Raw genomic sequence first — 16,068 nt, 5'->3', positions numbered from 1 at the left:
TCAGTGCTACCAATGTTGGTTCCAAAAAGAACAACTGTGGGTGGGATCCTGGAGTTGAGAAGCTGTCCTTTTCAGTTTAAAATTTGCCTGCAGCTGACCCTGCCAAAAACAATGTTGTTACTAGTAGACAAGCCATGGCGATTCTGAATGGGTTGGGGTGCTGCTGGATACCCCACCCAAACCACAAACTTCAGCACCTAGAGCACACCAGGAGAGGCCACCTGGGGCAGTCAAAGCATAACACACAGCCTGTGGCTTGGGTGGTGGAGTCAGGCCTCCCCCGTTGGCCATAGACAGGGACAGGAGGAGATGAAAGGGAAAGAGGTCCAGGTAACTTCCCTAATGCCTTCCTACTTTTTTTTTTTAATAAACATCCCTAAACATCCCAGAGCAAGATTGGTGTTTCTGTGTTCAGGGTAGGAAAAAAAGAGGGGTGAGAGGTTGTGTGTGTGTGTGTGTAAATGGATATATATTAACAATTCTCCTTTAACTCTGTTATTAAAACTCTGCAATTGTTTTGTCAACTGAATTTAGAATAGCAATCACTGCATAAAAGGCAAATTTCCCTCTTAAAATGAGGAAAGGACATACATTCTTTATTTATTCTGCTTCCCGTAAGAAAATAAATACATGTTTGAAAAAACACCCTATTCTTTTCAAAATGGCTGACGACACATCTCCAAAAATGATACCTAGGGCCCTGGAAAGGCCTGAAAGAGTAGGAGGGACTTCTAAAACCATAGGGCCAAAAAGGAGGTGGGGCAAAAGGCGGGGCCATGACATGTAATACAAAGTTCTGATTGGCATAATGCCATGATGTGGGACAAGGAAACCTGTCAAAATTATGTAGTGATGAAAGAGGTAGAGCTTTTACTGCTCTCCCTTAACACTTCTCCTTATGCAGTTTCATAAGGTTTTTCTCACTGCCTATCCAACCCAAAACGTTTAGGAAGGGCTATAAGCTCTCCTCCTTAAGGGTATAAGTTTATCTGATGAGGATCAGGAAGAAACTTTCTGTGGGGAAGGTTATTCCATAACTGCCCACTGCACCTTCCTCAGGTGCTGGCCGCTCTAAGACATGATGATGGACAAGATGGCGGGGACCCCAGTCTGAACTAGAATTACAATTCCTGCATGTCTAATGTTGCTGCTTGTTGTTAAACAGCTGCCATGTTCTGCCCCAGAGTTGGCTGCATTTCAGTGGCAGGTGAAATGATCCCTGTGTCTAGTCTGTGTTTCAGTTTGGAAAACATTTGGGGATCCTCTAGAAGGAAAGGGGAGGAAGTAATTACATAAGTAATTATAGGACATCACAAAGGGTTATATTAATGTTTAAATCTGAAATTACAGCAATAGCAGGGCCCCAAAATGGAGCTCCTTCAATTGTGGAAAAAATTAATACCAGGATTTCACACACGATAGCTCTCAGGGAGTGGGCATTGCTCACTCATTGGCCCCTTAAGCAACATTCCTTTTTCATCAATGACATTACATGGGTGTGTTCCCTGTGGCTCTGAAATGTGTTATAATAAAGAGATACATTTCCTCCCCTAATCTCAGGCTTTGGGTGTTCCTTGTTTTGGGAAGTGCTTTAAATGTATCTGCCAGAGGCGTGGGCTGCTAAAGCCAGAGACCGACTGCCACAATGCTGTGCTCTGGGCTTCCTCCCCTTCTCCTATTGCTCACAGCTGTGGAACTGAGCTGGTCCCTTACAGATGATGACAAGAGGTTGATCGTGGAGATGCACAACCACTACCGCTCCCAGGTCTCCCCTCATGCTGCAGACATGCTGAAAATCGTAAGTGTCCCATGGGAAACCCAGGGTCTGATTCCAGTGGGATATCTCGGGTCTTCTATATCAGTGTTTCTCAGTGACCAGTCCGTGAACTGATGCTAATCCCTGAGATTTCCCTCACATAGTTCATTAAGGCAGCAAGGTGGTCCCTGGTATCAAAAAGGTTGAGAAACACTGTTCTATATGATAGAAAGGTGTGAGATATCTGGAGGTCTCCTATATGATAGGAATCCTGTTATCTATTGCATCTTATTGAATAGCTGAGGGTCTCCTACATTTCTTCTTAAACTAAGAGCATCCTTTGTTATGAAATGTACTTTGAAAGTTTAAGTTCATAAATGTGATTGACTCTAGCTGGAGATCCAGTGTAAAAATTGTTTCTTTTTTCCTCATGTAGCAATGACCAAGCTACACACCATGTGCAATAAATGTCATGGCTGTAGTAAACAAATTTGCAATGAACAAATAACCAAAACTTAAATTCACCATCCAGAATGACGAAATCCCAGCTGAGCTCAGAGAACTCTTCTTAGTGTTGCACTTGTGATTACTGATAGATTCTTTTGTCTATAGAATGGAATATAAAATTGAACCTCAACCATTGATTTTGGCTATATAGGTATCTTAATACTAGCCATTTTTCATCCAAGGTGCTTGTGTATGTTTCTTCTCACAACATCCCTGCAGAGTAGGTCTGGCAAATCAGTACCATCCCCATTTTATAGATGGGAAAATCTAATGCATGAAGAAGTAATGTGCCTAAGGTCTTATAGTGTGTCTAAGCTATAAATAGAGCCTCATTCTTTCGGTCCCTGCTCTAATCATAAGAGCATGCTGCTTCTTGTATTAGACCCCTTGATTTGAGTAAGATGTCTCTCCACATCTGATGAATTACTTAATATTTGTAAAGTGTTTTGAAGAGGGAAAGTGCTACTTAAAGTGCAAGGTGTTAGTATTTAGACAGCATTGCCCCTTTGGCTAAAGACAAATTTGCAGCTGGTTCTTTATCTTGACTACAGTCAGTTGGGGATTTTTTGATGAGCACTGGAAAATGTCAATTTGTCAAAACCAGAACTGTTCACGAAACAGAGTCAATTTTGATGACTCTCGTGATGCCAAAATATTTTTTGGGGAAAAAGGTTTCATTTTTTCAATTGGAAACAATTTTTCATTTTGAAATTTTAGTAAATTTCTAGTTGAAGATTTTAAAAAGGTCAAAATTGAAACAAAATGTTTCAAAATTATAAAAACAAAATGGTTCGATTGACCCAAACCAATTTTTTGGGGAGGATTTTTGGTATGTGAAAATTGTTGAGATTTTGATTTTTCATCCTGTTTTTGGGATGGGAAAATTTTTCAATATCTCAAAAATGTTCATAGGACAAGAAAACCATCCCCCTCTTCCCCCAGCCCTAATCATGACCTGGTTATTTTAGGCCTTGTGAGCACACACAATTTGCACTGATTTAACTAAACTCATTTGTGTAGACAAAACCCAAGTTAATTTGACACTATTTTAGTTCAGGGGTGAAATTTTTAAAAAACACCCAAGTCCCGTTTTCAAAAGAGACTAGGAGTCTAAATCTCACTGAAAGTCAAAGGGACATAGCCGCCTAAGTGCTTAATTCATTTTTTTAAAATGAGGCTTGGGCATGTCTACACACTGAGGTAATGTGCTCTACTGGGGTGTGATTTCTAAAAAACACTAGCGTGTTGCACATGAATTGACCCTGCTGGTGCACTTTAATATATTACTGTTTAGATAATGATAGAATCCCCCAAACAGTTTTCTAGGGTGAGCTGAAACTTGGAAAGCACAAGAGGGGTGGTCAATGAAAATGCTTCAAAGACATTATCAAGTAGAATCTGACCTTAATTGACATAAATATTGATAATTTCAAAGACAAAGCCAAGGCCAGAGCTGAACAGAGAGCAACTATCAATAAAGGTAGTAAACACTTTGAGGAAGACATATATGAAAAACGGATCAAAAAAGGGGCAAGCGTCCTGCCAAGTCCTCAATGGGACCCTTGCCTGCACATTCTTATGTGACATCTGTTAGCAATCTTGCTCCTTATGGATTGGACTGTACAGCCATATGAAAACGTGTGATGCTGTGATGTCATCGTTGGACATGCCAGCCAGCCATACAGTGCTGTCTGAAACACTAAAGTGCACGAGGAAACCTTTAGTGCGCACCAGCAGGGCCTATATACAGACCAATTAATACTCAACTCATTAGTACACTTTAGAAATCAGACCCACTGTGTGGACAAGCCCTTAGGCTCTTAACTCATTGAAGCAATTTTGAAAATGGCTTAATGAAGTATGCTGCTGCTTATTGTAAAAATGGGATGATGACTTAGGCATACAACAAATGTGAACATTCAATCCTATTTGTTTGAAATAAAAGCTTGAAGCCAGACTTGACTGCTTTGTAGAACTTTCCGCCTTGACTCAGATCCTGTCCTGAAAAACGTCTTGATCTTGATTGTGGTTTACTCTGAGTCTTGCCTTTGTCCTGAATTTATCATGAATAGATGTGAAATGCATACACCCATGCTAAATTTACTATTATAGAACTTAAAAGACCTGATGGCCAGCAGCAGCAGTTTTACCACAGCCTGGTAAACTTCGGTAAATGGTTCAGCTTAGAAACAATCCCTTGAGTCTCTGATTGAACTCCCAGTGTCTGTGTTGCTCATCTGGATTTCCAAGGACATTTTTCTTTCGGAAGAACCAGATCTCAGCTTCTGAGTTCACCTACTCCCGTGGCCAACTGCCCATCTGCAGTCACCCTGTTCTTGTGTTTGGGACAGCAGAGCTGGTTACCATGGAAATGGTTATACAATGGGCATATGCAGGTCAAAGCCTTATTTTTTTAATGAAGCAAATAATATCGAGGATAGTTCTCTGCTTATGGTACCCGGCTCTCTGCCACAAGGAGGGGATAATGAGCCCCCACACCAAAACCTGCAATCAACCCTCTTTCCAAAGCACCATCAGACCCCCACGTCCCTCCCCCGGCCTCCGCCCCTCTTATAAGTAAGCAGAGAGCAACTTGACAGAACAGTGACTGCATCTTCTCTGATCCTTGCTATCTACCCTTGGGCTCTGACACGTAGGAATCGGTGAACCAGAAATCCTCCTCACCCCAACTAAGATAATCACTTTCCCTGCAAAATACTGAGGGTTTCCCCGTTGGATCACACTCCACTCCTGCTCCCATCAGCTGCTAAACCCACCTTCCTCACCCGCTGCTCCGTCCCTTGATCTTTCAGTGGGCTTGTATGTCTGGGCTCTCCTCCCACCTGCCCTGCTATCTCTGCTGGTTGGATTTCAGAGAAGCTGCTGCTCCTCTAAATAATGTAATGAAATACCAAGCAGTTGCATCATAGTGTTCCCCTTAATGCTTCTCCTGTGCCAAAACTTCTCCCTCTCTTACCTCGCAACCACCTCTAGGTAAAATATGGAGCCCAGGGGAGTTCAGCTGGACAAAAAGCTGTTGTCAGTCCGGGCACTGGAGGGATCACTTGGGAGGCAGCTGTCAGACTGAGTCTCCAGTGGAGTTTAAATGATGAGGTTACCAGATGTGTGCGCTGGCTCCTGTGCTCTGGCCTTACACAGCTGTTGAACTGGGCAGGTCCCTCTCTCCAGGCATTCCCACAGTTTGTCCTGTTCATTGTGGTCAGTGGTTCCAACAAGGGACCCAGGTCTTCTGGGTTCCATTCCCAGCTTTTTGCCAGGTGACATTGAATGTGTCACCATGCTGCTCATTGCCTCAGTTTCCCCATTGGTAAAACAGGGATAATGATCCAGGGACGGAAGCTGCTGTAGAACTGCTGCTATTTTATTACTGCCCATTAACAACCAGCAGTTTATATTCATGCTTGCCTTAGGCTGGTATGTTCAAAGGAACATAAAGGGGTTAGATACGGAGCTCCAATGAATTCCACTGGAATTTGAGCAGCTAATGTCCATGAGTTCCTTTTAAAACCCCATCATAAAACATTTTAAGGCTCCAATCCAGCAGTTGCACCCCTAAGGGGGACTCCATCATCATCATGGCAAATCCCAGTAACATGGCCTCCTTGCAGATCAAGCGCCACCTGGATCAATCTCTGGTTAGATCCTCAAGGTGGTCTGCTGGATATTCAGTCTATGCCTATCACTGGCAATCTTATGGCACCACCAAAGCTTTTGATGCCCTTGTGGCGCCGTTCCTTGGTGAACACACTTCGGAATTCTCTGGTCTTCCATTATTATAATACATACCCACCAAGAAAGCTGCTGAAACCAAGCCAGTGCTGGTGGATGCAGGGTTCAGTTTTGAAAATCCTCATTTCTGATCTTGTTCTGGTATGTAATATGGACCTACCGACAAACATGGTAAGAATCAGAAACGTCACTTTGGGGAGAGCCATAGTCTTTGCCAGTGCTTGGGAACAGAACCCAGGATTCTAGGTTCTAACCTCTGGCCCCACTGGATAAGGGATAGGTTGTGTGTGTCTCAGCATGTCAGAGCATTTGATCCATGTGATGAGGGACTCAATTCTGACTGACAATCCTTGCCCTGGCCTTATGCTTTATGATGGTGGCAGCTTTGTGTTTGTTTCAGAGCTGGGCCCCCGACCTGGAAGCTTTTGCCAAAGCCTATGCAGCGAAGTGCATCTGGGGCCATAACAAGGAGCGGGGCCGGCGGGGTGAGAACCTCTTTGCCATTACCGATGAGATGGACGTGGAGGTGGCCTTGGAGCAGTGGTACAACGAGCACGAGCACTACAACCTGACCACGTCCAAGTGCACCGTAGGACAGATGTGTGGCCACTACACCCAGGTATCTGGCTACAGGGCATGAAGGGCTGGATTCCTGGGAGGGAGTTGTGCTTGGGACGTGATCCACTGTAGAAATATTGTTTAAGGGCTGCAATACCATGGTGATGGGCCTAGTATAAGAATCTCAGTTGGACAGGATAGAATTGATTCTTATTCTGCATGATGGCTCAATTTTGTGAGCCTCATGAGCTGCTGTGATCATTACAGGCCTGCAGAACAGTTTCTCTTTAGGGGAAAAAAAAGTCTTTAAAGTCATCTGTGTATTTTAATGCTGCACCATATAGTCACTCAGCAAGCCTGGTGTGACTTTCAAGTCCTGGTAGCAGATGGGTTCTGGCCTCAGAACTAGGATCCAGGTCAAGCTCCATGTTTTGAACTCTCCACTACTCCAGGGTATTTGGATCTGGACTTTTCATTTGGCTTAGTATAAAGACAGGGGCCTCTTCCAAAATTCAGATCTGGATTATGAACAGCACCATAATTCAGGAGCATGTGGGTTGTGTCCAGATGGACAGAGAAGAATTGTTGATGGGGGCCTCTCATCCAAGCACTAACAAGGCCTGACTGCTTAGATGTAACTCTGAAATGGTGTGCTCTTCATGCACAGAGTCCATGAGTCTGCTACAGCTCCTAGTTTGGGGAGTTGGTCCCTTAGCCCAAGCTGTAGTGACTCATGCTTTAGCTTTGGAGGTCTGGGAAGAAAGTCCTGGTTACGACTGAGCTGACGCTGGTTGCAGATGACATCACGCTCACTTGTCTAAACCTCTTCTCACGGGCAGGGTGTCTCATGGTCGCCCATCTGTGCTCTTCCTGCCTTGTGCTGACAGACATAACCCTTCTCTCTTCCTCCCTTGCTTTAGGTGGTCTGGGCAAACAGCGAACGCATTGGCTGTGGGATGCAATTCTGCAAAACCCTGCATGGTGTCGAGGAACCTGATCTCTACCTGCTGGTCTGCAACTACGATCCCCCGTGAGTGCGTGCTTCCCAAGGGCTGCTTTGATTCCATCTTGGCCCTGTCACATCTACTTACAGTAACCTTCATCCCCAGGCTGAGAAGGAGAATCCTCCCCCAGGCTCTGCTTACCTTGCTTTCAGGTAGCAAGTGGAAGCCAATCCTAAGAAAGCTCTTTATTGTCATTTTCCTGTGGCAACAAAGAGAGGCAGGTCTTGTAAATCCAGCTCAGGTCCGGGACAGAGGAGTCCTTGGTTCTATCTATGGTGCTGCTGTGGACCGTGTGTCCTTGGGTGTGTCATGAAAAGCCACATAGTTACAGGGCTGTAAATCTAAACTTGCTCCATGTAGGTCAATGGAAGCACCCTGGGTTTACACCAGTGTCACTAGGAGGAGAATTTGGCTGTTACTTTCTCTGTGCCTCATTTTCCCCAGCTGTGATATGGAGAAAATTAGCTTGATTCTGCTCTCAGTCTGGTGTCATGCCACTGACTCCATGGAGTTCCTCGTGATGACTTACATCAGTGTACTTCACGGATGTGTATAGGGAGCTTTGAGATCCTCTGTCGATGGGGCTGTATAAATGCAAGGGCTAACTGTCAGACCTGGTCAGAGTGTTCCCAGTTTGATAACCTCTATGGAAATATGCATGGAAATTTTAACGGAAAAAGGCAAAATAAAACGAACGTTCAGGAAACTTGAGGGGTCATTTTTTGAGCAGCTGTAATATTAAGGGCCTGATCCAAACCTCTGCTGAAGTGAATGGAAAGGCTCCCAAACTTAGGCTCAGGCCTCTAGACAGTGTTCATAAGCCCAGGTGCCATTAGTAGCACAGTTAAAGCTCCCCCCACTTTTTAAGTGACCTTTGATTTATATCTTAGCAAGATCTGATTTGAATTAAAAATCTCCCTCCTTTTTGAGATGGAGAGGGGATTCATCCCCTCTGTTGTCATGAGCTGTTTTCTTTTCATCTGCATGTTCTGCTTCCAGCGGCAATGTGAGGGGTCGCAAGCCATACAAGGAAGGACCTCCGTGCTCCAAGTGCCCCGAGGGCTATACGTGTAGGAATTCAATCTGTGGTACGTGAAGGGAACTGAAGGAGCCAGTGTCTCCACTGGACAGGCCAGAGAACTGGGGGGGAGGCAGGTTCCACCCATGGGACAATCCCCCTAAAAGCAGTGGGGTTATCTTCTGAATGAGGTGCTAGTCCAGGAGTAAGGGGCAGAATCTGGCTGTATGTGGGGATCCCAGCACTTCCTCAGCCCTGCCAGTAAAGTTCTCCCACGTCTCAGGGTTGGGATTCTACGGCTTTCCCCGGAGATGAATCACCTTTTTGTAAGTATATATTAGTATTGTCAAAAAAGAGCTGGATTGGCAGACTTGGGACTGGAGTCCTGTGTTTATCTACAGACAGGGCCGGCTCCAGGGTTTTTGCTGCCCCAAGCAGCCAAAAAAAATAAAATAAAAGCTGCGATTGTGATCTGCGCCACTTCCACTGCGACTCTACCACTGCCGCTTCTTCGGCAGCAATTCGGCAGCCGGTCCTTCCCGCCGAGAGGGACCGAGGGACCCGTTGCCAAATTGCCGCCGAAGAGCCAGACGCGCCACTCCTTCCGCTTGGCCACCCCAAGCACCAGCTTGCTACGCTGGTGCCTGGAGCCAGCCCTGTCTACAGAGCAGGCATAGCCTAGGCAGCAGCAGAGCAAGCTTCCCTCACACATGCTGCCATGCCAATGTGCCTCGTCCTGATCTGACAGAACTCCCGCTACCCTCTCCTAGGGGTAGGTCATTTTCACATTCTGCAGCCCATGCAGTCCTTGGCATCTCTGCTGCAGACACCAGTGCATGGTGGTAGTTCTAATCACTGGGAGCTCCCCCAGCTCGTTCCACTGTTCAGCCACCAGAATACAGGAAAGACTCACTGTTCTCCAACCTGGGCCACGTTTATGCTGGTGACAGATGGGAAAGGCTTCCTATCCCATTAGCAACCGCCTGGGCCCCTGCTGCCAGGAAATACCATTCCAGAAGAGTGGTGTTTTCCCATATCAGGTCTGAAAACAAATGAAGTCTTGGGACCTGCCCGGAAAAAATGATGTCCCTGCATCTGGTGGGCTACCTGCTAAGCTCAAGTCCCACCATAGGGCAGAGAGAGGGGGGTGTTTCCCCGAGAGCCTAGTGAAAGTGCCTGCCCCTACTTTCTCCAGCTCTCCTTTGCTGGTTTTCATTGGGCTCCAAGTGAAGCTGGTGGTAACCCACAGCCCTCTTTGTCTCCCATCAGAACCCAGTGTAGACTCAGAAGAGGCCTCTACATCCTCTAGGACAACAAGGCCAAACCTCATCACTAGGCCAGCTCTCGCTACAGCTACCATGAGCCCGACCACTACCGCTACCATAACGCCACCACCCACCACCGTGAAAAAAAGGCTGGCACCCACCACTACCACAAGGCCTGCACCTATTACCACAAGCCCCACCACCACCACTACTCTAGGGCCAGCACCCACCACCACCACCGCCACAACAAGGCCGAACCCCACCACGACCACAAGGCTGCCACCCACCCCCACCCCCACCACAAGCCCACCATCTACCCGAACAGCCAGGCCCAACCCCACCGCAGCCACTGGGCCAACATCCTCCTTAGAGCGCACCTCAGACCTGGACCATAAAATATCTTCAGAAATGCAAGTGGACTCTGAGGAGACTGGTGCCCCATTGGTGACCTTAGAGGCTGTGCTCTTTCTAGACCTGGAGTCAACCCTCAGCCCGACTGCCTCTCCAGAAATGGAGGGAGACCTGAAGGAGTCTGATACAGCCTCCGTGAGAGCTGAGCCAGCCCTCTCCTCAGAGCCACCTCCATCCTTCAGCCTTACAACTCTAGAAACCAATCTAAGCTTGGAAGATACCAAGCAGCCCCCACCTGCTCTAAAGTCAGCACCTGCCACTGCTAAGGAGATCTCCCTCCTGCACTTATTACCACCTTCCAAGGCTGCAGTGGGGCACAGTCTCGCTGTCCAGTCCTCCCTGTCAGGTAAGGCAGCTGTGGAGGGAGTCTTGGACATAAAGGACATAGGCAACTCCTAAGAAACATAAATGCACTTGGCGGGAAACAATAGCAGACTGGCCCTCAAACTCCTCCCCCACACAGCACCAACCCCCTTCCCTGCACCTTCCCCTGCACTGTCTCCCCTAACATTATCAGGGACTGTCTGAGCTGCCTGGTTCATGAAGCATGAGCATGGATTTGGCCGGTTCCCCACTAACCCACGAGCAGAGTCACGGGCTGTGTCTTGCCTTCTGAGGGACTTTGTGCTGGTGTCCTGCGCTATGCATCATCCTTGCCCATGGGGCAGCATGTCGCAGAGGGAGCAGTATGAACTGGGCTGGTCCTTTGCCTGTGGCTTCAGCTTTGACTCCATGTTTCCTTCCTTTCTGCACACAGGTGCCAGAGAGACCGAAGAGCTGATGACGGGCCCCACAAAGAAAGACTTGGACCAGCAAAATGGTTCAGCCACCAGCAACCTTCTGGAGTTCTCTCTCTTCCTAGTGGCCGCTCCCCTGCTGACAGCCCTTCTGCTCTGAAGGGTCTGCCTCGACCTTCTGCTCCTATCCTCAAACTCTCCTCCAGTACTGATTGTCCCGCTGCCCTGCTGGGCGTGGGGCATATCAGTCAGGTGAAGACCCCCTACTGGGCCTTCTTGTCACTGGCTAAGTCCACTCCAATCCAGATATACTCAGCAGTGCCTGGCAAAGCACACCGACCACTCTGTTACGCTAGCACTGCTGAGACCCTGCTATCCCTGGATACCAGTAAAAGGGGGGTAGCTAAGTTTTAAATGCCCAGCTCATCTGTTAAAGGGGCAGGAGCAGCTGGGTGAAGAGAGGGGAATTTCCTTGGTGCCTCTTCCTCCCCAAGCTCTAACTCTAACCTGAAGTTCCATAATTCCTACTCCAGTCTGACTCAGAGATGGGACTCCTTAATACTGAAGATCCTGGATCCCCACCAGTCTGGAGGCATGGTGCTTCATGGCCCTCCCCCTAACTGGAAACAATGAATGATCTACTCTCTTTGTGGAACTGTAAGGTCCTTCCCCACAAATCCTATATGAAAGGCAGTGCAGACATAGATGGTACCACCCTATCTAAACTCCTCTTGCTTCCTCCACCAAATGTGTCTACAGTGCACATGCCCCTTCAGGAGAGCCAGAAACTGAATCCTGCTCATCAGTTTTGCTTGGTCCATTGTATGCATCCCATTCCAGAGTTACTCCATGTGGCATGGTTCTTATTTTTTTGTGCATGGGAAAAAATATTTCTGCACTAGAGAGGCGGTGGTGGCTCATTATAAAACTCCTGTTGGCATCCTCTATATCTTGTGGCATGACTTTAGACTAGCTTCTCTTGAGTATCTGAAATGTACGATGTATTTCAAGTTAGATACAGATCTTGGCCGCCTATGGTGTATGTATCTTATACACACAGTGGAACCTGACCCAGCAAAAATCAGGTGGTGGTGTGGAGTTCAAAGCAAATTCTGCTTGGGGTTATCCACTGAAAGCACGACTTACCATAGAGCAGCTTTCACTGTATGTGGCATTCATGTTTGTTTCCCCTCTGCGTGTCTGCTCCATGTATCTTACATTTCCAAAAAAGGTGTGTTAACTACATGACAAGCCTCAGGTGGTCCAGTGGAAGGTGCCAATTGATATGAACCTTTTAGCAACCATAGTGTCCCTTGGTTTTGCTACCTGATGAGGTGGGGACTGACGTGAATCCCATAGCCCCTTGGCTATGAGGGACACTGTTTCCAATACCCCATGAGGTCCTGCTCTCAATAAATGCTGTTCTGAAACCATCATGCTGGAGCGTACCGTGTTTCACTGAGTGGCAGATGGAGTCCTGCGGCTGGGCGTTTGGTAACTTGTATGTGAAAGACTCTTGGCTGTTTTCTTAGTGGAGAGAGAAATGGCTTGTGTGGTCACTCCCTTCTTTGCAGTAGTACTAGGAATGAGGCAAAGTCCCTTGTTCATTTCCTTCAGGATCCCCGAGCATTATGAGAGTGGGGGTGTGCACAACATATAACTCAGTAGCTCTCAACCTTTCTGGACCACTGTACCCCTTTGAGGGGTCTGATTTGTCAAGTTTCACCTCACTTAAAAACTACTTGCTTACAAAAGCAAACATAAACATACAAAAGTGTCACAGCAGGTTACTGAAAAATGGCTGACTTTCTCACTTTTACCATATAATTATAAAATAAATCAATTGGAATATAGATATTGTACTTACATTCAGTGTGTCGTGTACAGAGCCATATAAACAAATAATTGTCTATGAAATTAGTTTGTACTGACTTTGCTAGTGCTTTTTATATAGCCTGTTGTAAAACTAGACAAATATCTAGACGAGTTGATGTACCCCCCAGAAGACTTCTACATACCCCCAGGGGCTGAGACTCACTCATGTAACTGACCTTTTGTCTATCCCTTTCTATGGCCTCTATTCGCACCATTTCTGAGCACCTCACAATCTTTGATGTATTTCTTCTCATAGCCTCCTCACCCCCACGAAGTAGGGCAGTGCTATTATCCCCCGTTTCTGGAGGGGAACTGAGGTAGAGAGAGACAAAGGCCTGGATCCTCAAAGATATTTAGGTGCCTCACTCCCCTAGATATCACTCATTGAAATCAATGGGACTTAGGTCCTTAAATTCCTTTGAGGACCTAAGTGACATGCCCAAGGTCACTCAGGGAGTCTGTGGCAGAGCAAGGAATTGACTCCACGTCTCCCCCACATCCCAGTCTAACGACCTAATCTTTGGCCCATTGTTCCTCTCAGTATAGTCACAACTGTGTGTACATCTGTTTTGTCTTATGGCCGTGCTGCTCACCAGTCCGTAGTTAAAGGTGAGCTGAGTTTTGCACCACAAGCAGGGATGCAGCCACTTTGCTACATACAAGGAACATTCTGTACCCTACTCAGCATCACAGAGCACTCACTCTTGGAGTACAGAATGGATTTTCTGAGAATTTACAAGTAAAATGGTTCATTGGTTTAGAAGTTCAAATTGATTTTAAAATGGGGCTTTAAAAAACAATAGCACTTTGGATCAGCCCTTTGTCCTAAATTGCAGAATCAGGGCTTCCATTACATTATTGCCCATGGTACTACGGAGCTCTAGACTCCCACAGTGGAGGACTTTGTATTGCTCCCAAGACCTGTTTATGGCAGCACTTTAAGACCTAGGGAGTGGTCCAGCAGCAACAGAATTACACAACTCCAGAGTGCAACAGCCAAAGTTTTCTCCAGGGTGCGCGTGTGTGTGTCTGTGTCTGTGTGTCTGTCTTTAAAATAAAGACATTATGTGCAAATTCCACCCTCCCCCTGCAGCAGTTTGACTGCAGATTTAAACCAGAGCAGCTTTGCAAACAGGAATAGTGGCTCGCCTTCATTGCACTTTATGGTGTGAAGCTTAAAGCTGTTAAATGTATAATATCATACATGATGTGCGTAATATGGGTAAGTAAATGTTGTTATTTAGACCATCACTTTTGCTTTTCCTGATCCTTCTGAGCCCTACTTTGCTCTCTTTATGCTGCACTGAGCTAGACATTAAAGAAAGAGAAAACTAGCCTATATTAAAAACTCCAGTTACATAACAGGAAGAAGCCAGAGGGAGGGGGGAGGTGTTCAGGTCACTCATGGGCACCAGCTGTTCTACCTTGTGGCCAGCAGATGGCAGTGGTTCAGATACAAGTGAAAACTGGGCCACTTTGAAGTAAATTGCTGAACAAACCTCCAGAGACTTGAGTGCTTTATTTAATCAGAAATATCAGAGGTATTTAAGTATCAGCTAAAAATAAACTGGTGGCCAAGTGACCTGGTTTGTACGTGGCCTCGATGCAGGCTAAGTGCTCATAAAGCAGCTGCTGAGGCACGTTCAATACAAAATCTAGCCTTGGCCAATCTGCAGTGAGTCCTCCCTCAAAATGCAGATTTAGCTATTGCCATTTGCTTATCATAAAAGTACCAGGGTGTTTCCCAGGTGCTACTAGAGAGGGGTAAGCCAGGAAGAGCCTTTCAGGCCTATAACCTTTAATCTGTGCATGGGCCAAGGCTAAAGACGTGTTATAAAACCCCTGAAAATCTGCAAAAGAACAACATAAAACAACCTAGACCAGGGGTAGGCAACCTATGACACGTGTGCCGAAGGCGGTCCGCGAGCTGATTTTCAGTGGCACTCACACTGCCTGCGGCCTGGCCACTGGTCCAGGGGGCTCTGCATTTTAATTTAATTTTAAATGAAGCTTCTTAAACATTTTAAAAACCTTATTTACTTTACATACAACAATAGTTTAGTTATATATTATAGACACAGAAAGAGACCTTCTAAAAATGTTAAAATGTATTACCGGCACGCAAAACCTTAAATTAGAGTGAATAAATGAAGACTCAGCACCCCACTTCTGAAAGGTTGCCGACCCCTGACCTAGACCAAGGCATCAGATCACAGGGCTATCCACTGACCAGAGAACCACAGCATTGCTAACTCTTCCAAGTGCATCTCAAGCCTCTCTATATAATTCTAAGGTCTTAATTTTTTTTTAACATGATTCAGCATTGCTAACACTTGTGAGAGTTGGTTTTTCCTTAAAGCACCAGCGCTCAGAAGTATGTGATTACATGAGAATCTGTGCTTTCATAGATATTTAATCTAATCTAATCTAATTCATCTATAAAGCTTCTAGCCCTCCTGGTTGCTTGGAAAAGTGAACCTCAAAGGCTCAGAAACTAGAAAACAACCTCCCCCCCCCACACACACTGTTTGTTTACTTTTAATCTCATGATTTAAAAGGTAATCTGATGATTTTTGCAGGGAGAAGAAGGGACTAGCTCAATTTTTGAATGCTTGGCAATACTGAAGATAAAATGTGTTTTTTTTTGTTTGTTTCTTTAATTCCTAATTTATCTGGAATTCAAGATAAGAGTTTGAAGATGACCACTTGGCAAAGGCAATGCACTGGCTTCTGACAGACTAAAAAGTAAGATCATTGCACAGGGAGCAGGCTGCAACTTCATGCGGCTCTTATGCCACCAACCGCCCCAAACACTGGCTTGCACAGATTAATTTCTAGGGGCTGAAGAAGGAGCTGGACAAGGTTGAGGTGCTCAGAATGACAAGTGATTCTTAAGGGTAGCCAGATAGTTACAGGGATGCACATTACTGGGATGTCATATCACAGGTCAATTCCCAGGGGAACAAACTGAGATCAAGGCAGAAAGCAGCGAGGCTGTAATGCCCAAGGTAATTCCATGGGGTAGCGTGTGTGTGTGTGTGGGGGGGTGTATGTGTGTGGTTTAAAGGTCCCAGGTCAGTCCCAAAGGCAGTGGGATAGTGTGAGGGACAGGTTTGCAGGTCACAATTCCCAGGGGAGGAGAGTGTCGAGGGACACTGCAGGGGAAGCTCATAGCTACATCCCTGAG

General features: G+C 46.1%; 1 protein-coding gene across 1 annotated transcript; it reads left to right on the top strand.

The window, feature by feature from the left end:
* The first annotated feature begins 1,561 nt into the window (after nucleotides 1–1,561).
* On the top strand, nucleotides 1,562–12,440 carry PI16 (peptidase inhibitor 16). The gene is made up of 6 exons (XM_032804888.2): nucleotides 1,562–1,798; nucleotides 6,414–6,632; nucleotides 7,492–7,601; nucleotides 8,575–8,663; nucleotides 9,863–10,615; nucleotides 11,027–12,440. Exons 1-6 carry the CDS (start codon nucleotides 1,646–1,648, stop codon nucleotides 11,164–11,166), a joined length of 1,464 nt encoding a protein of 487 aa, XP_032660779.1. The 5' UTR covers nucleotides 1,562–1,645; the 3' UTR covers nucleotides 11,167–12,440.
* Nucleotides 12,441–16,068: the final 3,628 nt, after the last annotated feature.

This window comes from Chelonoidis abingdonii, chromosome 4 (assembly GCF_003597395.2).
Source record: "Chelonoidis abingdonii isolate Lonesome George chromosome 4, CheloAbing_2.0, whole genome shotgun sequence".
Taxonomy (NCBI): Eukaryota; Metazoa; Chordata; order Testudines; family Testudinidae; genus Chelonoidis; species Chelonoidis abingdonii.
Note: the sequence above shows the minus strand (reverse complement) of the source record. Positions and strands in the feature narration are given on the sequence as shown.

Bases quoted from the DNA above. Each gene is read 5' to 3' on its own strand.
- PI16 (XM_032804888.2), top strand. From the start codon at position 1,646: ATGCTGTGCTCTGGGCTTCCTCCCCTTCTCCTATTGCTCACAGCTGTG. The intron at 8,664-9,862 runs GTACGTGAAGGG...GTCTCCCATCAG, and splicing joins GTGTAGGAATTCAATCTGTG to AACCCAGTGTAGACTCAGAA. The intron at 10,616-11,026 runs GTAAGGCAGCTG...TTCTGCACACAG, and splicing joins TGTCCAGTCCTCCCTGTCAG to GTGCCAGAGAGACCGAAGAG.